This window comes from Rhinichthys klamathensis, unplaced genomic scaffold, assembly GCF_029890125.1.
Source record: "Rhinichthys klamathensis goyatoka isolate OS25496 unplaced genomic scaffold, OSU_Roscu_1.1 h1tg000196l_1, whole genome shotgun sequence".
Lineage (NCBI taxonomy): Eukaryota > Metazoa > Chordata > Actinopteri > Cypriniformes > Leuciscidae > Rhinichthys > Rhinichthys klamathensis.
Window position 1 is genome coordinate 2,424,986 of NW_026606722.1, and position 23,702 is coordinate 2,448,687.

The 23,702-nt window shown below is 36.1% G+C and overlaps 1 protein-coding gene across 2 annotated transcripts in view; it reads left to right on the forward strand.

The window, feature by feature from the left end:
- The window catches only part of enpp1 (ectonucleotide pyrophosphatase/phosphodiesterase 1), a 76,847-nt gene that overhangs the window by 52,735 nt on the left and 410 nt on the right, over positions 1 to 23,702 (forward strand). The window contains exons 17-24 of one of the 2 annotated variants that reach the window (XM_056262644.1): positions 4,714 to 4,801; positions 9,566 to 9,750; positions 12,292 to 12,335; positions 12,419 to 12,569; positions 16,217 to 16,343; positions 17,755 to 17,829; positions 22,497 to 22,629; positions 23,306 to 23,450. In XM_056262644.1, coding sequence (XP_056118619.1) covers positions 4,714 to 4,801; positions 9,566 to 9,750; positions 12,292 to 12,335; positions 12,419 to 12,569; positions 16,217 to 16,343; positions 17,755 to 17,829; positions 22,497 to 22,629; positions 23,306 to 23,450 — 948 coding nt within the window. Of the gene's footprint in view, positions 1 to 4,713; positions 4,802 to 9,565; positions 9,751 to 12,291; positions 12,336 to 12,414; positions 12,570 to 16,216; positions 16,344 to 17,754; positions 17,830 to 22,496; positions 22,630 to 23,305; positions 23,451 to 23,702 lie in introns of both variants that reach the window. The other variant, XM_056262643.1, reaches the window with a different exon arrangement.

Consider the following 23,702-nt stretch of genomic DNA (forward strand, 5'->3'; position numbering starts at 1 on the left):
GAATGAACCTCATTGGTTCTTGTAGAAGTTCAAATGTGCTGCGTAACACAAGAATGAACCTCATTGGTTCTTGAGGAAGCTCAAACGTGCTGCGTAACACGAGAATGGTTCTTGTGGAAGAATAATATAATATTGTTGTATGATATATATATATACATATACATAATTTTCTCTGTATAATATTAAATGTTTTAATGTTTATTTTAATGTTTAAAATGAAGAGCATATTTTTTTAAACACTATTACAATAATTATTTATTACTTCTTTAGTCTCTTTGCTCTGCATTTTTTTATTCATTATTTATTTATTTTTTAAAGAAAATGGTTCACAGAGTTGGCCCATAAGTTCTCCATTACTTCTTTTGGCTGCTCCAGCGTTTTCTTCTCTTTTAGCTTCTACTCCATCAACATAAACCCTCATCCACAAAATTAAGCATTATCCCCTAAATCCAGAGCAAATATTGCTTAAATCTGTCATAGACACCAAAAAACATTTCTATTTTCAGTTTCTGCTCGAGGCTCTATTCAAATGCTTGTGTGATGGAATTTAATGAGGTTTAGGAGACCAAGTACTTAAGATGGGGATTATACTGAATTCATATTAAAGGATCTGGGGAAATTCCCATGAAGAGGATTATGATACCCTGGGTCTTTCTACAAACACTGTGAAAAATCCAGACATGCCCTTTAAACGAACTCTTGTCCATTGAGAATAACTCCATTGTGCCAGATTCACACTTAGTAGTTTCTTCAAACTGGAAGGTGTTCAGATTGCAGTTTTAAACACACACTCAAGCCACATTTTGGACCTTTGACAGAGTCTTGTTTATGTCTGTGGCGTGGGTTTACTTCTAGCCATCTTTGCCCCCGGTCTATGTGGTTGTCTAGGAATGTCTAATGCAGCTGGTAGGGCTTACACAAACATCTTACAGGAACTCGTTATGAGGTAACTGGTTGAGGTAAATTGCACAAAAGTAGTCACAAACACAGGGATGTTTTTTTTCTTCTTTACTTTAGGCTATCTTTGTGAAAGTGAAATCTCCTGTTAGGAGGAATGAAGATCATTTTCATGTTTGCTACTCAGTGTCAAGGCAATGAGATCAGTCTAGTTTCCACCACTCAAATGTTCCGTGTTTCAGCCAGAGGCGAGTGGAATGTGTGTCTCTTTGTGACTGCAAATCAAAATAAGTCCTTTTAGTTATTCTGTGGTCTGTGTTTTTGGAACTATTGTGGGCGTTTTGTTGACATATCCAAGGACCCCGAATAGTACTTGGATACCAAAGCCACACTTTAAAATGTCAAATTGCCATTGCATTAGACAACAAAATGTTAAAGGGATAGTTCACCCAAAAATTAAAACTAGCCCATGATTTACTCACCTTACACCAAGGATGGCTTCAGGGTGAGTAATGCATGGGCTAATTTAAATTTTTGGGTGAACTATCCCTTTAAGTGGCATTTTCAAACAAATAATCTTTTCTCAGAACCAACTACTTTTTAATGAAATATTAAGCAATAACTAGATAAAGTTGGAAAACTTGTAGTGCTGTCAAATCGATTAATCATGATTAATCGTATCTAGCATAAAAGTTTGTAAATATACAATATACAGTGTGTGTGTAAATATAGTGATTTGACAGCACTAATAACTAGATAAAGTTAGATATAGGGCCCTATTTTAACGATCTGAAACGCAAGTGTCAAAGCGCAAGTAACTTTGTGGGCGGATCCCGGCGCTGTTGCTATTTTCCCGGCGGGATAAATGCCTCTTGCGCCTGGCGCAAATCTAAAAGGGGTTGGTCTGAAGTAGCTTCATTATTCATAGGTGTGGTTTGGGCGTAACGTGAAATGAACCAATCAGAGCGTCATCTCACATTCCCTTTAAGAGCAGGCGCGCTTGTTCTAAAGCGGATTCCTATTATAACGGCGGATTTACCAGGAGCGGTTCACAGCCGAGGAGAGCAACGTTCTCGTCAGGGCCGTGAGAAACACAGAGAAGTGACGTTGGGGATGGAGAAACCCACCCAAATTAACTTCTGCTAAACAGGCGTATGATAATTTGGGTAAATGTGTAAGCTACATGCTTTTATAATAAATTGTCTATCTATCTATCTATCTATCTATCTATCTATCTATCTATCTATCTATCTATCTATCTATCTATCTATCTATCTATCTATCTATCTATCTATCTATCTATCTATCTATCTATCTATCTATCTATCTATCTATCTATCTATCTATCTATAATGTATGATTTGCAAAAATGAAAACTGCTGCTTAGATGACAGAATCAAAGTGTATGCGCGTTGTGCACCCGCTACATTGATTATGGCCAAGCATGCGCCCTTAAAATAGCATAATGAACAACGCGCCACTGACTTTAGACTAGGTTTTTTTCTGGTCAGTGGCGCATTTGTTCTATAGAACAGCAAAATAGCATGAGGGAGAATTTGCGCCGGAACACGCCTCCTCTTTGCTTTTAATGGCATTGAGAATGATTATTCACTGTCCTCATATGCCCTTAACTCTGACTTAACATTGTTCTCTCTAACCTGTCAAAGTATTTTGGATATAGTGGCCCCTTTTAGGATGGTTCGAGAAATAACTTGAGTTCAACCATAGCTGAATACTCGATCTATAAGGCTTGAATGTAGAAGGGCGGAATGCCGCTGGAAGAAGTATAAATTACAGATCTCATTAGATATTTTAAAGGAGAATTTGTTTAAATATCAAAAAACTATTAGTTAGAGCTAATATTTCTTTCCCTGTGACTTTTTTAAATCTATTTTCACTGAGTGCTCCGCTGTTTTCAACCAGTTTGAGCCGTTGTCTCTTGTCTCATTGAGGGAGATCATTGTTGAAATGAAATCGTCCTCATGTGGGATCGACATTGTTCCTCCACGTCTCCTAAAATATTAATTTGAAGCTATTGGTCCTATAGTACTTGCAATAATAATTGTAAAAATAATAGTAGCCTGGCCTAAGTCTTTTAAACATGCAGCAGTGGAACCAGTAATTAAGAAATCTAATCTGGATTCATCAGTCTTTGCTAATTTTAGACCGATCTCAAAACTTCCGTTTCTGTCCAAACTACTGGAGAAGGTCGTATTTGGACAATTGAATTCATTTCTAGATCAACATGGTATTCATGAAGTGTTTCAGTCTGGTTTTAAATCCCTACATAGTACAAAAACTACACTGTTGAAGGTTTTTAATGACTTGTTATTTACTACTGACTCAGAGAACTAACTGTGCTATTTTAATCTTACTAGACCTTTCGGCTGCATTCGGTACTGTAGACCATAAGATCTTGATCACACGCTTAGAACAATGTGTTGGTATTGAGGGTACTGCGTTGGCATGGTTTAGATCTTATTTGTCTGATAGAACTTTTTCAGTTCGTTTTGGAGACTTTATCTCCTCAACGGCTTCCTTCGCGTGTGTGGTCCCCCAGGGCTCCATCCTTGGGCCTATTTTGTTCTCCCTGTATATGCTCCCCATGGGACATATTTTTAGGACATTTGGTATTTCTTTTCATTGTTATGCAGATGATACGCAAATTTATCTGCCTTTGAAAAGAAAAGATACTCACACTTTAGCGCCTCTATTGCAGTGTCTTGAGGAAATTAAGGCCTGGATGGCACTAAATTTCCTTGGTTTTAATGAAAATAAAACAGAAGTTATGATGTTTACGCCAGAAGGCACTTCTGAGTCAATACAATTGGACCTTGGTGAATTGAATCCACTTCTGAAGACCTATTTAAAAAAATTTATTATGGATAAGGGATTATCCATAATCAAAAATTATGGATAGTGATTTTAAATTGGACAAACAGATTAACTCGGTAGTTAAAGCTATTTTTTTCCAATTGAGACAGCTCACCAAGGTGAAATCTTTCATGCCTTTTAAAGACTTTCAAAGACTTGTTCATATCTTCATCTCATCTCGTCTGGATTATTGTAATGGTCTTTATATAGGCATTAGTCAGGCCTCTCTCTCCAGACTGCAGATGGTCCAGAATGCGGCAGCTCGCCTGTTGATGGGTACATGTAAGTGGGAACACATTACCCCTGTTCTCGCTTCTCTTCACTGGTTACCTGTCTATTTCAGGATTTATTTTAAGATTTTGGTGTTTGTTTTTAAATCTCTTATGGTTTTGCACCTAAATATCTTTCTGACCTGATCAAGCCGTATGCTCCGCCAAGAGCACTTAGCTCTGCTGATCATTGGGTTTTAGTTGTACCACGGGTAAAGTTGAAGAGCATGGGTGACAGAGCATTTGCAGTGGCGGCACCCAAGCTCTGGAATAGTTTGCCCCTCTACATTAGACATGCTCAAACACTTGCTGTTTTTAAAACTACCATAAAAACGTATTTTTATAGTTTGGCATTTGACGCTGTCTGAGAGTTGCCTTGTTATTTTATTATGTGCTGTTGACTGTTTGTACCATTGATATGGGATATGTGTGTACAGCACTTTGATGAACACTGAACACTTGCTGTTTTAAAAGTGCTTTATAAATAAACTTTGACGACTTGAAATCGCTTAAGTTTGAAGTAATTTTAGAATTTTGAAGATGATAGATAGACAGACAGACAGACAGACAGACAGACCCAAATGGTTTAAATGTTTGCAAATTCCAAGTGTAAATCAAGTGTTTTTTTTTGTTTTTTTTTGTGATTTAATTAACTAAATGTTACTGTTTGCAGGCCATTTTTATTGGATATGGACCAGGAATCCATTATAAGACGACTGTGGCTCCCTTCGAGAACATTGAAGTCTACAACCTCCTATGCGGTAAGTTCTGTTTTCAGTTTGGTATCATGAAAGGAAAGAAGTTCCTTTCATCATGTTCATCAGATATTGCAGGGTTATGGTTCCTCATAGAGCTGTGAAGGTTGTTGCTGTTGTTCCTCAAGTTTTCTCCTGGAGACCCTCAGGACTGGGGTTTGCCTGATGGTTTGAAGCTTGGCTGGTTAGTTTCAGTTAGAACCTGCAGTAGATGCTGTAACCACACCATAAAGTGGCAAAAGGCATTTTTGACAGCTGTATAATAGTCAAAAGCTTTCTGACAGAATTTATATATCACTGCCTTTGATATCCCAGCTCAGGATAGCCACTAGTAAAGTTCGCAGACTGTGACTGTGTAGACAATTCTAGTGTGCAAATTGCCCTTGTCAAAAAACTACACTTTAGCATGCTTTAAAAAAAATACTTTTTATATAGGCCTATAATATATTTTAAAAGAATATACTTAAATTCCCCCTGTAGTCAATAATTTCATGCCTTAAAACTCATCTTTGATCACCTAAATTACATATTTAAATGTTGTTTTCCCTGAAAAAAAAATATATTCATGCCTTATAATAATGTAACTCTACACACTTGCCTCATTTAGTATACACGGTTCTATGCATATGCAAATGAGCCCCGCCTCCACTCACTCGCACCAGCTCAGAGATCCACTCGTTGACGATCACACGTTGACCTGATTGGTTACAAGGTTGGTTACAACTGTAGCATATTTTAACTGTTTTGTCCTTGTCCTTGCCAATGCTAAAATGTGCTGCGTCCTGTAGTGTGTATTGTGTGTAATTTGTTCTCTTCATCTTTGATTTGAAACAAAGAATGTGGGATTAAGAGATTAAATTATTTTGCTGCCCAGCACTTCTTGCATAGGAATGTTTATGCTCTCATATTGGTTTAAATCCAAAATAAGTCTTATTATATGGAAAATTGTGCAGAATTTTGAGACTTGTTTTCCAGTCACAGTCTCCGTCATTCACGATCACTGCTAAGGACTTAATGACCCACTTCGAAAACAAAGTGGCCATCATTGGCAACTTATTCCCTGACACAACAGGTGAGGAGTAACTAAAAGTTAGTGACGCTACTAACTTAGCTACAAAAATGCTAAATCGCTATTTGTTGTCATATTGAATTGTGCACACAGTTTAACAGCCAAGTAAATAAGGTCATAATGAAACACTCGCCTACAATATCCACTTTCTCTTATACAAAGCAAGTTATTTTCTTTTTCGTGAGTCACTTTGTTAAATGAACCCATTCAAAAACTGATTCACAAGGTTTGCTTGAGTCTTTCTCCAGCATTAACTACAGCATGATTGCAAGTGTGACATTGCTTTTATATGACAGTTCAATAAACGAGACATTTTAGTTATTGTACTAGCTGTCTATTTCCTATGGAGCCCCTAAAGGGACATAAAAAAATGCACAAAATAATGCAATATTTAGTTTAATGCTGCTTTCCAGCCATGTTTTGAGTTTAAGAAATTATGATGGTTTATAATTGTGTTTTTGTTTTTGTAAACAGTTGACTATTGTCATGTACTGAGAGAAATGGATTTTTAACAAATAAAAATAAATGTTTAAATGATCGAGTTTTTAATCAGATCAGTTTTTATTTAATGAAAAATATACACGAATGAATCTTTCATCGTGATATCAATAACATGCATTTAGAAAACACTGTAGATAGGGTAAATGTTTTATTTCATGCCAACTTTAATACTGTCACCCTGTCTGAGGTCCTCATTGTTTCTGAGCCAGGTAAACACTGCTCTGGTCATCTTATCGTTCTATTTAAAAAAGATAATAGATAGGTGTAGCTAAGTACTTTTTAAAGTGTAGATCGACTATAGATGACCTACTAATACATCTGGTTTCATCATCCACTCTGCTTCTCTATTCGCTCTAGTTACACTATATGTAAGCATCCGAAAAGGTATTTGAGGCCATAAATAGTATCTGTCACCAGGATGTCACAGGGTTGCCAACTCTCACACATTTGGTGTAAGACACAAGCTTTTTTTAGGCTCTGCCTCACGCTACCCAACTAAATATCATGCCAAAAAACAAGTCAATGCAAAAAAAAATAATAGCATGACACCATTTGTCTCTAAAATTGAGTTTAATTTGGGCTGCTTTGATGCTAATAGACTGTTACCGTTTAATGGAGTCGAGAGATGCTTTCCCAAGCGCTTAACTCGCATTTCAATTATGCACATATTACCATTTAATGTACAACCAGACATAACTACATATTTTTTACAAGTTACTATAACAGGATCTTTTAAAAAAGTCATTAGGCTACGTTTAGGCCCTTCAGGAAAAATGAATGACATTAGCATGTTACTGCATGTATTCAGAAGACTGAATGTGTGTTCTTACAGCTCATAAACCTTTGACCTATTCATACTTAGATTGTGCCTTTGTTTCTCCATATTACCTATAATTTAGACTTAAACTGTCTTTCTACTTTAAAGCTTTTTATAGCCTGCAACACTTTTTATATACTATAGCATATACTACACCTTTCTGACATACAATGTAGAGCTTATAAAATAAATGAGATTTTTGGTTGTTAACAAATCAGTCAGTAAGTATTGCTAGCTGTTAGCATTAGCTGTTAATGTTAAGTTGCAAGCTAACCAGCATATAGTTAAAGGGATAGTTCATCCAAAAATGAAAATTCTGTCATTAATTACCCACTCCCAGACTTTCATTCATCTTTGAAACACGAATGAATATATTTTTAATGCAATCTGAGAGATTTCTGTCTCTCCACTCTCCACGTTTGTAAAGAGATCCACATGAATCGAGTGGTTAAATCAAAGTCTTCTGAAGAGACATGATCACTTTATATGATGAAATGGCTTTTATTTGCATAGACATTGATCAGCGGATGTACAGAGAGCAAATTTGGATAGTGCATCTAGTACAACAATAGACTGAAGTATTTAGGGAACTTTAGGGAATAATTATTGCATCCTTAAAACCTCAAATAGGGGCATGTCATTGAGTCAACCAGTGTAATCAAAATCTCACTCCAGCCAAGCAACCAAATTTGGCAATGTTGTAGATGGATGATGCTTCTTGGTAATTGAGTCATCATTTACTCACCCTCATGTTGTTCCAGTCATGGATACATTTCTTCTTCTGAACAAACACACACAAAAAAAAAAATATATATATATATACACTCACCGGCCACTTTATTAGGTGCCCCATGCTAGTAACGGGTTGGACCCCCTTTTGCCTTCAGAACTGCCTCAATTCTTCGTGGCATAGATTCAACAAGGTGCTGGAAGCATTCCTCAGGGAGTTTGGTCCATATTGACATGATGGCATCACACAGTTGCCGCAGATTTGTCGGCTGCACATCCATGTTGCGAATCTCCCGTTCCACCACATCCCAAAGATGCTCTATTGGGTTGAGATCTGGTGACTGTGGAGGCCATTTTAGTACAGTGAACTCATTGACATGTTCAAGAAACCAATTTGAAATGATTAGAGCTTTGTGACATGGTGGAAGTAGCCATCAGAGGATGGGTACATGGTGGCCATAAAGGGATGGACATGGTCAGAAACAATGCTCAGGTAGGCCATGGCATTTAAACGATGCCCAATTGGCACTAAGGGGCCTAAAGTGTGCCAGGAAAACATCCCCCACACCATTACACCACCACCACCAGCCTGCACAGTGGTAACAAGGCATGATGGTTCCATGTTCTCATTCTGTTTACGCCAAATTCTGACTCTAACATCTGAATGTCTCAACAGAAATCGAGACTCATCAGACCAGGCAACATTTTTCCAGTCTTCAACTGTTCAATTTTGCTGAGCTCTTGCAAATTGTAGCCTCTTTTTCCTATTTGTAGTGGAGATGAGTGGTACCCGGTGGAGTCTTCTGCTGTCGTAGCCCATCCGCCTCAAGGTTGTGCGTGTTGTGGCTTCACAAATGCTTTGCTGCATACCTCGGTTGTAACGAGTGGTTATTTCAGTCCCTGTTGCCCTTCTATCAGCTCGAACCAGTCTGGCCATTCTCCTCTGACCTCTGGCATCAACAAGGCATTTCCGCCCACAGAACTGCCGCTCACTGGATGTTTTTTCTTTTTCGGACCATTCTCTGTAAACCCTAGAGATGGTTGTGCGTGAAAATCCCAGTAGATTAGCAGTTTCTGAAATACTCAGACCAGCCCTTCTGGCACCAACAATCATGCCACGTTCAAAGTCACTCAAATCACCTTTCTTCCCCATACTGATGCTCGGTTTGAACTGCAGGAGATTGTCTTGACCATGTCTACATGCCTAAATGCACTGAGTTGCCGCCATGTGATTGGCTGCTTAGAAATTAAGTGTTAACGAGCAGTTGGACAGGTGTACCTAATAAAGTGGCTGGTGAGTGTATATATATATATATATATATATTGAAGAATGGTAGTAACCAAACAGTTTCGGGTCCCATTGACTTCCATTGCATTTTTTATTTTATTTTTGCCCATACAATGAAAGTCAATGGGAAACGAAACTGTTTAGTTACTAACATTCTATAAAAAGTGATCCACAGATGAAAGACTTACTAAGTCATACTGGTTTGTAAGAGTAAGTAAATTATGACAGATCTATCATTTTGAGGTAAATGATCCTATTTAGCATGTGCCACAGTATATTGGCTTGGCTGCCTCCCAATAAGTGTATTTCTGCACTGTGTATCGTAAGTACTAAGTAAAAGTAAAAAAGCTGTGTATTTCTCTTTAGATTTACTGGGTGTTCCTCCGGCTCCCAATAACGGCACCCATGGCAGTTTAAACCATCTGCTGAAGAACCCCCCCCATCAGCCGGTGTACCCCGCACAGCGCTCGGCTCCGTCCACATGCACCCCTGTTAGCGGGACCCCACGTGACCCCCGGGGCTGCACCTGTGACTCCCTCACTGAGGCTGAGGTGGGCATCACAGACATTATTCAGGGCTTCTGCATTTTTCATCCTGTGATTCGTTATGCAAAACATGTTAATCTGGGTCTGTTCTAATAGGGTCGCAGAGACAATGCTAAATGACTATACTAAAATGCAACTGTTTCATTGTGCATAGTTATGGTAGCAAAACAAATAGACTTATCAACTTTGAAAAGGAAGGAGCAGGTCCTTCTCATATCTTTTGCTGTTAATGTCCTTGCATCCAATCAAACTCTATTGTAGTTTGATACAAATTCATCTGTCGCTAAAGATTAAGTCAAATTACGCAGATTCCAACAGGGAGAGACTGCATGATGTACCCTTGTCCTCAAAAATCATGAACAAAACTACACAAGGTAAAAGAAAACCAATCCAGACAACACTGAACAGCAGGACATGGTGAAACGATCAAAATTCATTTGTCTAAAGGGCATGTTTTCCTATTCAGCCTACTGTACTGTATCATGTACACTCTTAAAAAATAATGGTTCTTTATGGGCATTGGTGGATTCATGAAGAACCTTTTACATTCATGGAAGTTGGAACCTTTCCATTGAACAAAACATTCTTTATAGTGGAAGAAGTTTCTTTAGATTATTAATATGTTCTTCATACTTAGAAAAAAAACGTTCTTTTAAGAACTGTTCTCTGAAAGGTTCTTTGGGGAACTAAAAATGGTTCTTCTACTAGTTCTTCTGGCATTGCTACGAAAACCCTCTTTTGGAACCTTTGTTTATAATTGTACATATTGATGTACTCCTAGTGCCCCTATTATGCTATTTTGAAGGTTCCTAATTCTGTTTTGGAGGTATCCTACAATAGGTTTACATGTATCCAAGGTTAAAAAACACTTTCATTTGCTCATAATATAGATTGCAGGATCCCCTCATTTCTCATAGAGTCTGAAAACGGTTCGTTTGAAGATTCGGTCTCTCTAAACCCCTCCTTTCCGAGAGCCTACTCTGCTCTGATTGGTCAGATGGCCCAGTCTGTTGTGATTGGTCTACCGCTTACAGAGCATGTCTAAAACTAAATGCCTATTACCATATCTGCATTTCAGCTCTTCATCAGCACTTGATACACAGTGATACGAACAATGGCGTCGTTTTTTTCTGTATCAATTCCCGGACGAAGCTACAGCTACAGTGTTTGAGGGAAAAGTAGACTTCATTCGCAGGCAGCCAGTAAAGACCAAGCTGGCATTATGCAAATTTCTAACAATCGTACGTAGGTGTGTTACTGTTAAGTGAGACTGGAAATGCTGACGACTCGTTTATGCAGTTTAGAATCAATTCTTTCTTTTAGGAGAAAACCACTTTATTTGTTGTGCACTTTGATCTTTAAAACTTTGCAGACATTTTACATTCACAAACAGCTATATTACAATGCATGAAAGGTAATATTCGAAAAAGCATAATAGGAACACTTTAATCCAGGCCATGATTAGTTCCCTTCAAAGGCCAAGCGAAGGCTTTAAATCGAATGCCTACCTTGTTTTATGGTATAATCCTGTGTCTTTGAACCGGCTGTTATTAGATTACTCACTCCTTGGAAGAGTCTTGGTTCCACCCAAGGTTTCCTCCTTACTCTTGGAGTTTTTCCTTGCCATTGTTGCTTTGTGCTTGTTAACAGGGGGCCTCAAATCTTGTGAATGCATGGTCAATGTACAAATTAAATATAGTTGCACTGCAACCAGAACTGCATTAGACGCGTTGACTTGGAAGCCAATTATATTACCTTTACCTATTACAATTCTGAAGAAAAAAGTGGATAGAGTATGTCATTTAGACTAATGCCCTTTAGCATTGATACATCTTCCATGCATCTTTAATGTTGTTACGGAGTTGAGGTCATGTCAGTCTCTGCCAGAGAGTTCTGCAGTGTAACACTGTAGCTCTGAGGATTTATTTTTGAGTTATGATTGTTGTTTGTTTGTCTTTTCTGATCCATATCACATACACACTTTTGGCTTTGTGGTGTTGTCTGGATTTCTTAATTGTTTCCCCCGTGGTTTGTCACAATTACATAGCTTTCCAGTTTTTGAAAGGGAAGTGAGTCAAGCCACTTGTGCTTAACCACTCCAAATGATTTAGTGTATACACTGCCGTTCAAAATTTGGGGGCAGTTATATTTTCTTTTGTATTGAATTTAATACTTTTATTCCACAAGGATACATTAAATTGATCAAATGTGACAGCAAAGACAAAAAAAATGATATGATTCTATTCATCAAAGAATCATGAAATATTTTTCCACAAAAATATGAAGCTGTGCTGCTGTTTTCAACATTGACCATAACAAGAAATGTTTCTTGAGCCGCAAGTCAGCATATTATAATGATTTCTGAAGGATCATGTGTCTGAAAATTCAGGTTTGATCACATAAATTACATTTCACAATATTTCACAATAATACTGTTTTTGATCAAATAAATGCAGCCTTTGTGAGCTTTGTGTGTGTGTATATATATTTCTAAATGATGTTTTTGTTGCTTATTCATTAAAAATGAATTTCCAAAAACGTTTTCAGGTGAGCCGTCTGGACCAGCATCTCATCGACTCAAATTCAAGTGAGTAAATGATAGTTCATATCGACACTATTTTTAGTGACATAATTGTACAGTGAAAAACGTTCTGTTTAATCCTTTAATAGACAGCATTGTCAAGCCTGTTCATCTGCCTTACGGACTCCCGCGTGTCCTTCAGGAGCAGTCGGATCACTGTATACTTCAGCACAGTGCGTACATCAGCGGATACAGCCGAGACATCCTGATGCCCCTCTGGGTTTCATACTCTTTGAATGCAACGGTGAGATTCGTTTACGGCCCCAACTATCACTCCACAGGCACAGCTGTTTCTTCTTTGTTGACGTATTTTAAACATGAGGTGTACAGACTGGTACAGCTTACTGTTAGTCAGAGGTAGTATTTATAATTAAAAGGGAGGAACCATCTTTTTTTAGAGTGCACTTTCTTATTTGACACATATTTGGATACGCCCATGAGAGCAAGACGAGTCATGTAGTGGACAGTATCCTCCCAAAAGTGACTGTACATTTTAAATGTGTACAGGTTTATTTGCTAAAAGTTGATTTTGTCAACTTTTAGGAGTACACTAGTATACGGATGATCTCAATGCTAACTGATATGGCTTAATTGTGATGTGGTCTTTAAAGTTGAGTTTATTGTAGAGGTTGCCTCACACACAATAGCTCATTTTGCACAGCGGGGGTTTTCGTTTGATATTTTTTTGTGATAATTAATCTAGTGGGATTTAAGTGAACTACGCCCTTTTTCAAATCATTACAGGACTTTAACTTCAAACATTTGTGAAAACAAAGTACACATTAGCGTACTTTTAAGAATACTTATTACAGAAATAATATACTTTAAGAGAATACACTTTAGAGCGAAGTGAATGCAATTATTTTGCATGTTAATTGATACATGAGAAGGTATTAAAGTTTAAACTTTGAGAAGGACTTGCATTTAATTTCATAATTACTACTATTATGATGGAAATATGGTTTAAGTTTACTGCCGAATATACTATAGAAGCATTTTGGCTACTAAAATATATAATATCATTTGTTATTGAAACTTGTATGTCATGTATTTAAATAAATAAAAAAATTATGTTGCATTTGCAATTTAGTGCATTTAAAATATATTAACTTTAATCGAGTAACACACCACAGTTAAAATGATCTAGTATTTTACATGTGCTTTAGTATGTTAGTCAACACATTAAAATAAGTGTACATATTTAAAGCATGACATAAGAATTTTAAAACAATGATTTAAAATGTTCTTTAAGTAAAGAATTAAAGAATACTGAAGTAAAACTTTTAGCTTGATATTAAGTTTACTTTTAACTCTCTTTAAGTACACTTAAGTGGCCTTTTATAAGTACTACTAGTATATATCAAATATATATACTTTTAAGATTTGAAGTACACTATAAGTGCAATTAAACGCTTCCTAAAAGGGGAATTTGTTCTGACGTTGAAAAAGGACGGTGTAAATGTGCAGAGGTTTAATGGTGATGCTGAAGGGAGGAGAGGGATATCATATATCATATATGTCCTATTTTCTGACCTCACAGAGCATGTGCTACTCATTATGTGGGCCGACCGCTGAGTAAATCTCAGTCTCTGGCATCATCATCTTCACACTCAACGGGACAGTGACAGACAGACTCATCAAGTGTTTTCTCAGCTTCATGCAGATCTTGTGTTTGTTATTGTAATTCATGTGAAATGCAATTGTGAAATGTGTTTTGACTGGAACTGAAATTTGCTATTTGCATACATTCTAAAAAAAATATGAAAACACATTAACTGAATAGAAATTGACTTTAATACAGCACTGCACAGACCGATTGGTGCCTGACAAACGCAATGCATTCTAGTTAGAAGGTTTGTCTAACTTTGATCATGTGTGCTATCAAAGTAACGAATAGAATAGAATAGTTTAACTCGAGCACCTAATAAAAAAAAACCTCACATGACTTTACCTCAGCAGAAGATGTGATTGGATAACTGGACTAACCAGTGAACCAATCTCATTTCGACATACACTCGCGAACTTCCCTGAGCGGGGGAATCACTGACACCATTTTGAAGTGCGTTCGACTTCGTCAAGTGGACGAGGGAAGCTTATATTGGATAAACCCTTGAACCCTCGATTTTGACTACTCAACATGTACACTTCAGACAGATCCAAAATGCACCCTGATTGTGACATCACAGCAGATCACGCTTAATTTTACCTCCCCACACAACTCAAGTGTTTGATACTGGAGTTATTTAGATATTTAACCACATAATACTAGTAGCTATCTTAAGCTGACTGTTATTTACACAGTTATAGTTGACTGTATTGTTATCATTTTCATTTCTGTGATTTTTTACAAGCATACTGTAGATACAGGCCTTTAGAATGGTGCGTAAACAAATCTATAAGGAAATATATATATAAATAATGAATCAACTCCATATTGGATTCCTAGTGATCAAGGGCGGAGGGCGTCCCATTTAATTTGCCCAGTGGCCTCTGTCCATCATGGCCTCCTAATCATCCCCATATATATATATACACTGATTGGCTTCATCACTCTGTCTCCTCTCCACCAGTAAGCTGGTGTGTGGTGGGCGTTCTGGCGCACTATGGCTGCCGTCGCATTATCCAAGTGGATGCTGCACATTGGTGGTGGTTGAGGAGATTCCCCCTTCCATATGAAGCGCTTTGAGTGCCTAGAAAAGCGCTATATAAATGTAATGAATTATTAAATATTATTATTATTATTATTAAACACGTCCCAAGGGTTCCGCCAGTAGTGGGCACTAGTGCAACGTAAGCAATGACGCACATCCGAGCGAGACGAAGGGAAGTTAGCGAGGGAAGGGCACAAAAAACTTAAATGCAGCCTAGGTTTGTTTTTGTTTTTTTCCGTCCCATCTGTGTCTTTTTTCGACTGTGAAACAAGAGCCTGGGACAATGTTGCCACCTTGTGGACAAACTAATGTGTGCAAATAAAATTAAGGGACATGTTCAAGATGAGCGCATACAGTACACTGTATGTCACGTGCACTGTACATATATCATAGTGTACACATAAGAACCAAAGTGAACTATGAGCTTCAAGTACCATAAATGTTGTCCAAAAGGACTTGTGCACTATATTCCAAGTTTTCTGACACCATATGATAGCTTTGTGTGAGAAACAGACAGAAATTGAATTTGATAAAAGTTAACTAAACAGGAATTTAGTCAGCAGAAATGGCTCTAATTTTCGACCTGTTCCTTAAACAAGCTACTGAATGTTTCAATCGAGCTTTATGGTGTTTTTGTCATTATGGGGCTTGACTGCGCTATAGTCCTCCGAGGAATAACCAGGATATTCTTCTTTTATGTTCAATGGGAAAAAATAAATTCACACAGGTTTGAATGTCATAAGGGTGTTGAATTAAATTCAATCATCCTTACAGTATCTTCTGGCTCTCTTGACTCATAAACCGACTGCAAGCCAATATGAGATTGTGAAATGGCACAGTGGGAGTTCAGGCTTGATCTTGCAATAAATGTTTTGTTGTTGTTGTTTATGTATGGGAGTAACAAGCCATATTACCAAATCATACTGTTTTGGAAGGTTTAAAAGCTGAAATGTTAAGCTTGTATTTGTATTTAGGTGCTCTCATTTGAGATGTAAAGTATCTAGCACAGTTTAAGACTATTAAGCCAAGATTAGAATGCAAACTTACCTTTCTCATGAGGCTTGAAACAGTTTTCAGATGTAAATGTGTGGAAATGTCTATTTACTAAATAGCAGTCACTGTATTTTCACTGTTATGTTTCTGTCAAGATTTGCGTCATACACTTGATGAGTGTTTTAATGGTCAGGTAAGCACTCTTTCATCTGAATGCTGACTTTCTTTCTGTCTTTGTCAATCCAAGGTTAGCGTGCGTCCCTCAGCAGACACATGTGTGCGTGCAGATGTGCGAGTTCAGGCCAGTGCGAGACAGTCCTGCTCGTTCTATAAGAACAGTTCCACTCTGACCTTTGGCCTCCTGCATCGGCCCAGTGAGTCCAACAGGATATCTATATTTACTTTAAGAGCTTTAAACAAAGCTCACAAATCATTTCACTTTCTGCCCTCTACTGAAAATTCAATTAGAGCTATGAGTGATATTCTTTATTATTTATGGCTGTGTTCAAATTTAATTTGAATTATATACATGTTATGTACATAAGTACATTTTTATAATTTTTTAAGATTGTTTATATATATATATATATATATATATATATGGCAATATATAATACAATTTTATATATATATATACATTTTTTTATATATTGCCATATATATATATATATATATATATTAGGGATGCACCGATATGAACATTTTGGCCGATACCGATAACCGATAATTCTTTATATTTGAAAGCCGATAACCGATATATTGGCCGATAAATATAAATCCAAATTTGTGTGTAATTTTTGAGAGCCTGATTACAAAAACAAAAGCCTCACCAGTAAAAGCCACGTCCCAAACACACAATTATGATGTTCTTATTATAATTTTATGTAACCCGATATGACAGACTGAACCATATTTTCCTTTTTTGAAGTGATTCCAATCATATTTCAAGCAATTCAAAAGCATAATGTTGAACAGTGCGAATCTGAAGAGTCTCAGCTGAAGGAAATAATACACTATTTATCGGCTTTAATATATCAGACAAATTTTCCTATCGGGCCGATAATGATAACGTTAAAATGAACCGATATCAGCTGATACCGATATGGTGGCCGATATATCGTGCATCACTAATATATATATATATAAAACAATCTTAAAAAAATTAATATATGTATATATACTGTATATATATATATATATACAAACCCACATATATTAAATAAACACAAACCTTTATGTATATACAAACATATATATATATATACATTATATAAACACAAACCTTTATGTTAGATGTGATTAATCACGATTAATCGATTTGACAGCATATATATATATATATATATATATATATATATATAAAATATTATATTGTGAAATATCATTACAATTTTAAATTAATTTTATTATCATTCTAAGGTAAATTTCTTAATATTATCAATGGTGAAAACAGTTGTGCTGCTTATTATTGTTGTGGAAATAAAATGTATTGTTTGTTACAGGACTCTGATAAATAGAAACAGCCTTTATTTAAAATTGAAGTCTTGTGTAACAATGTAACAGTCTTTACTGTCACTTTTGATCAATTGAATGCACCCTTGCTGAATAAAAGTATTCATATCTTTCAAAACTAAAATCTTACTGACCCCAAACGTTTGCATGAATAGTTTAGTGGTCATTATACACAAATATTTAACCTCTCAATTGGCAAGTATCCTGTAAGTCTGTGTGATGAAAGAGCTGTTGTGTTTACTGTACTAATGGCCGATTATCTTTCTTCCTCAGACTTCAGTCCTACAGGAACTGAGCCAGACTCCTTCATTACAAGCAACATGGTGCCCATGTTTCCAGCCTTCAAAGGTACGCCGTGTTTTATATTCAGCTTATAGCAAAACACACACTCAGTACTTGTGTAAATTAAAAGTTGTTGGCATGCTGGAATAAAAAAAAGTTCCAATTCTACTCTTAGTGAACCCTATGGTTGATTGTTCTGTAGCTTTTAATGATTCAAGCATAGACTGCTGGGAACCCTGTTGTTTTAGTCATCATTATCTGTTTATTATTTTTCTCCTAAAATACTGTATTGGACGCACAGCCATTGACGCCGACATAAACAAAGAATAATGGGTATGGAGTGCCGTTGTCAATAATCATCAGAAAATGTTGAACTTTGAATTCAGAATGTCAATAAACATGTTTCCTGTTTTACTCAAACAGCTGTAATTCTGCATTCCAACTCATAAAATAAGAATGGCCAACTTTCTATTTAGAAAAGTGTAATAGAATGACTCCAGAAATGTGTCTAGAACATGACGGCACCTGTGAAGATTTACACTTTTGAATGATACACATTCACTTCAAGCTAATAAAATCCTTTAATAAGTCAAGGTTCCTGCATTACAAGATAATAAAACTGTTTTGCATACATTAGCATCAGCATGGGTGTAAAACATGATCTACAGTGCTATAAAAAGTATGCCAGCCTTCTAACTGAATCTAAAAACGCATTTGAACCAAAATAGACTATTGAAAAGCTGTGCTTTTTATATTTAATGAAGATATGCAACACTCCCTGGAAAGGTAAATGCTGCCTAAAGCTGCTCTATGATTAGAATCAGTGGATCACAGCTGAATTGAGGCCTTTATACCAGAATCACAGGAAAGAGTCCCACGGGAGCAGGTGACCTGCCAAAAACACCTAGGATTGAAAAGAAAAGAGCGTCCAGAGAGCTGCAGTTTTCTCAGCAGAGATGCTGTTTCTTGTTTGTGTGGGAACATAACTGGCTTCTCAGTGAGACTTCATATATGATCTTATATGTCATATGTGTTTTAAAGTTATTTTATTGATGTACTATCAAGTGTCATTTTAGTTTTTTAGTCATTTTATTTACTTATTGGTTGGTTCTCTGAACCTTTCTGTAGCAGGATCAGCTGTTTGAGTGGATCTTTAGACACATGGGCTTCTCATATACTAAGAAGAAACTAAGTAAAATGTACTTAATTTTTATTTTGCCTATTTTAAAAAATTTTTAAAGTAAATTTTACGTATGGAATTAAGTAACATCTACTTAACCAAGTTAAGTAAATTAACAAAGCAAAAAAGTAACTGTTACTTTGCCAGTTAATGTTTATTGAGTAATTTCTAATTAGTTGAAGTTTACTTTGCAATACTCTGTTTTAAGTACATTTTACTCAAGCACTGAATTAAGCCATGCTTTTAAAGCATACGCTTTACTTTGTGTATTTTAGTGTATGCTTTACTTAGACTACACTGATAAAAATGTTTTTGTGGTGAAGTAAATACTACAGAAAAAACAATGTAATTTACATGAAAAAACAAGAATTTAAAAAAATAAGTAAATTCTATAGTCGTACTCAATTCAATCGTGTAGAAATGAAAGCGTAAATATAAACATTATAAAATTAAGTAAAATTACTCAACTTTTCTGATACTGGTGTTCCCATCATGCACTGGGCCATGAATAATTAATGAGGTATATTTTTCACTGTTTTCCATATGTATTTACACTATTTTATCATTGCTTTTGTTGTTAGGATTAGTAACCTGCCATTTTGTGACATTTGGAGTTCATTTTCTACTTAAAATGACACATTCAAACACAAAAACGATCCATCAAATGTTACCGTCATTGTGTATTGTCTACCAAGTATTGAGGTCTGTGTTCACACATTTAACTTTAGAAATGAAGATATGGTGACACACACTATATGTATTGATTACTTCAACATTTCTGAGTAAATCATATACTTAAAAAGTGTAGTCTAATCCAATGTTATATTGATTGAGTGAAATTTTGTACAAAGAAAAATTCAATTAAATAGATATTACTTAATCTTTAATTAGCTAAATAAAAATTACTTAATTTCTTATGTTACTTTCACTTAAGTTAAGTATAGTTTACTTAATTCTATGTGTGAAATTTACTCAAAAAATATCAGAGCAAAAACTTGCCTTAAAAAAATTAAGTAAATTTTACTCATTGTTTTTTACAGTGTATGTCTATTTATTCCGCAGCCACATTTAAAATAATTTAACATTCCATTTAATTATTAGCTTTTTATCAACTCACAAACCACTGAATCCAGATGTCACAAAACAGCAAGTTACTAAACAAAAGCAATGATAAAACAGTGTAAATACAGATGGAAAACAGTGAAAATTCAACTTTATTAATTATTCACTCCCCAGTGCCTGATGGGAACACCAGTATCAGAAAGTTGAGTGGGTTTATTTACGCTTTAATTTTTTATAAGTTTAAATTGCTTAGTAGCTTTAATCCAGGCAATCCTCACAAGTCATGATGAAGGCCTGCTGTATTTATAGACAGTATTGGTTAATTTACACAATAATATGCCAAGTGAATTGATGTTCTGCTTTAACTTCAGAGTCTCATCAGTGGTATTGCAACACCTGTGTATGGTAAACTCTTTCTTCATTCTGTTGTGCAAGTGTTTAGATCATTTAGAGTGAAGATTACCAAGTTTATTCCCCCACTAACTTCATGTAGAACATCATCTGCACTCCATTCGAAATCATTCATCTGATAGACTAAGTATTCATGTACTTTAGTGCATATACAGAGCATATCAGAATGTGTGTGTGGTTTGAACTTTAGTTGCACCAGTATTTCATTACACATTTATCTGTTATCAGTGATTGGCTTGATTACAAAAGTTTATAGTTTATGCTTTTATCATAAGCATATTATTCAAAAGAACCCGAGTAAGCACGGTTCATTCTTTGTTTCCCCACCATTCCTTTGTGGCTCTTTTGCAATAACACGTTTGGTTTCAATCAGTTAAAATGCTTCATTTGTTCCTTGCTGAAGTTAGAAACATATCGGGGTTATTAAAGGAGTCATGACATGAGAAATCAAAAGCCGCTTTTTCACCGGTTGAATGTGTGTAGTGACGTCGCCACTCAGGATTGGTCACTTGTCTGTTGCCTGGCAAGTTAATAATAAAATTGAAAGAAATATCTGATCAACATGGTCACTATTTACATATAATATTATCTGTAAACACTTGCGTTACCAAGGCTATGACTGATGCATTTGTATTAGATTCCAAAGAGCTCCGTTATCAGCCCTATACAGTGGAAAAATGAAACCATATCTGGACCGGATCAGCACGGAATGGCCCGGCGATGGATAAGAGGCTACATTTGCAAATCTTTTGACATAAAAATTGGCAAATCTTTTGACATATGAGAGGTCTTTGTACCATTAAAATATCCTGTAAGTTTCAAAACTTAAAATGTCCTCCTGGTTATAAACAAAGCATTTAAAACATAAAATAAAGCTCCAAAAATGGCTCGTTTCGATATTGAGGGATCTGTGATGTCACATGGGCAAAACATTTGCATATGCCCGCCTCCAGAGCAAGACATCAACAAATAGTTTTACATCATCGCACCATAGGCCCCGCCCACTTACATTCAGTCACTTAAAGGATTAGTTCACTTTTAAAAAAACTTTTGCTGATAATTTACTCACCCCCATGTCATCCAAGATGTCCATGTCTTTCTTTCTTCAGTCGAAAAGAAATTAAGGTTTTTGATGAAAACATTCCAGGGTTTTTCTCCATATAATGCACTTTACTGGCTACCAAACGGTTCAAGGTCCAAAAGACAGTTTCAGTGCAAACTGCAAATTGTTCAAATGGCTTTAAACGACACCAGACGATGAATAAGGCTCTTATCAAGCAAAACGATCGCTCATTTAAAAAATAAATAACAAAGTTTAAGTTTTATAAGCTCAAATGCTCGCCTTGCTCTGTTCTGTGTGACTCTCCTGTTCGAACTCGTTCATCAAAATGAACAAATCTTTTTTCGAGTCATTTGGTTCATTTAACGAACGAAATGAACGAATTGACTCGGAAAAAGATTCGTTCATTTTGATGAACGAGTTCGAACAGGAGAGTCACACAGAACAGAGCAAGGCGAGCATTTGAGCTTATAAAACTTAAACTTTGTTATTTATTTTTTAAATGAGCGATCGTTTTGCTTGATAAGAGCCTTATTCATCGTCTGGTGTCGTTTAAAGCCCTTTGAACAGTTTGCACTGAAACTGTCTTTTGGACCTTGAACCGTTTGCTGCCCAGCAAAGTGCATTATATGGAGAAAAATCCTGTAATGTTTTCATCAAAAACCTTAATTTCTTTTCGACTGAAGAAAGAAAGACATGGACATCTTGGATGACATTGGGGTTAGTAAATTATCAGCAAATGTTTTTTTTAAAGTGAACTAATCCTTTAACTGATGTTAGCCAATCATAACAGGGCTGTTTAAGCCTTAAAGGAGCCGGCACTTAAAAACTCATCATATATTAAGGAAAAAATCATGTCTTGACCACTTTAAGCATGTATAAACAGAATTATGGACAGCACAGTTATCACTTTATTGGGTATCATTTTCTGATATCATATGATTTCTTGTCACATAAACCCCATACTTTCATGTTTGCTGATCGTGTCACTGTTGTTCTTGTCTAATGTCTTTGTAACAGATATTTGGAATCACTTCCACAATGTTTTGCTGGTGAAGTATTCACAAGAGCTGAACGGTGTAAATGTTGTGAGCGGGCCAATATTCGATAACGACTTTGATGGGAACTATGACTTAATGAACAAGGGAACACCGTAAGTTTGCAAAATTAACCAGTGTTGATGGAGTGTGAAATATATACAAGCTGAACAGAGTACACAAATAGATCCTAGCACTCTTTCACAAACAAAAATACAGTAATATTGTGAAACATTTTTAATAGCAGTTTTCTGTTTGAATATTTCAGTTTTAATTTGTTTAATTTGAATTGCTGCATAATATTTTTGCGAATAGCGTGATATATATTTTCAGGGCTCTTTGATGAATACAACGTTTATTCGTAACATTATAAATGACTTTACTTCGGCTTTTGATCAATTTATTGCATCCGTCCTGTATTCAAGTATTAATTTCTTTCAAACTTTTGAAGCGGTAGTGGATAATTATTTTAGATTTACCTTATCTTAAATGACACGTAAAAACAACAAACTGTGGAATGGTCACACGGTCTCTTCCTGTCTAAGTGGGCGGTTCTTGGCCGGAATGAGATGCAAAATAGACCCAACTTTATAAAAATCTGATAATATGAGATGAGAAATGTTTTATTAGGCCTAGTGCACCATTTGTCAACAGGCCTTAGACCTGATGAGTTTGTTTCCTTATTGCTACCTCACAAACAGCCCATACCGCCCACTGGTGGCCAGATGTTTATTTCAAAATGCATAAGATTGTATTCCTCCCTTCATCCAGATGATTCTCTTCTGCTTTCAGGAACGGGACGCCCATCCCTACACATTTCTTTGTGATTCTTACAAGTTGTAAGAACTCGTCCCTTCCCATCCGAGAGTGTGACGGCCCTCTAGACGCTGTGTCTTTCATTCTACCTCATCGACCTGATCATCAGGAAACATGTCATGTATGTAATCAGCCATTCATGATCTAAACCACAGCCACCATAAGATTGTACTGAGAAAGTAGTTGAATAACTTGCTTGTTAGGAAATGTGTTAACTGTTAAGCTTTCATGTTGCATTCGTGTGAACCTGAGACTCTCAAGAGTCATTTTAATATCCACTAGCGAGCACTAATGCACTTGTAAAGCACTTGCTGTATAAATAAATAAAAATATATATGTAAATTATAATTTAAATACTTGACTTACATGTTTT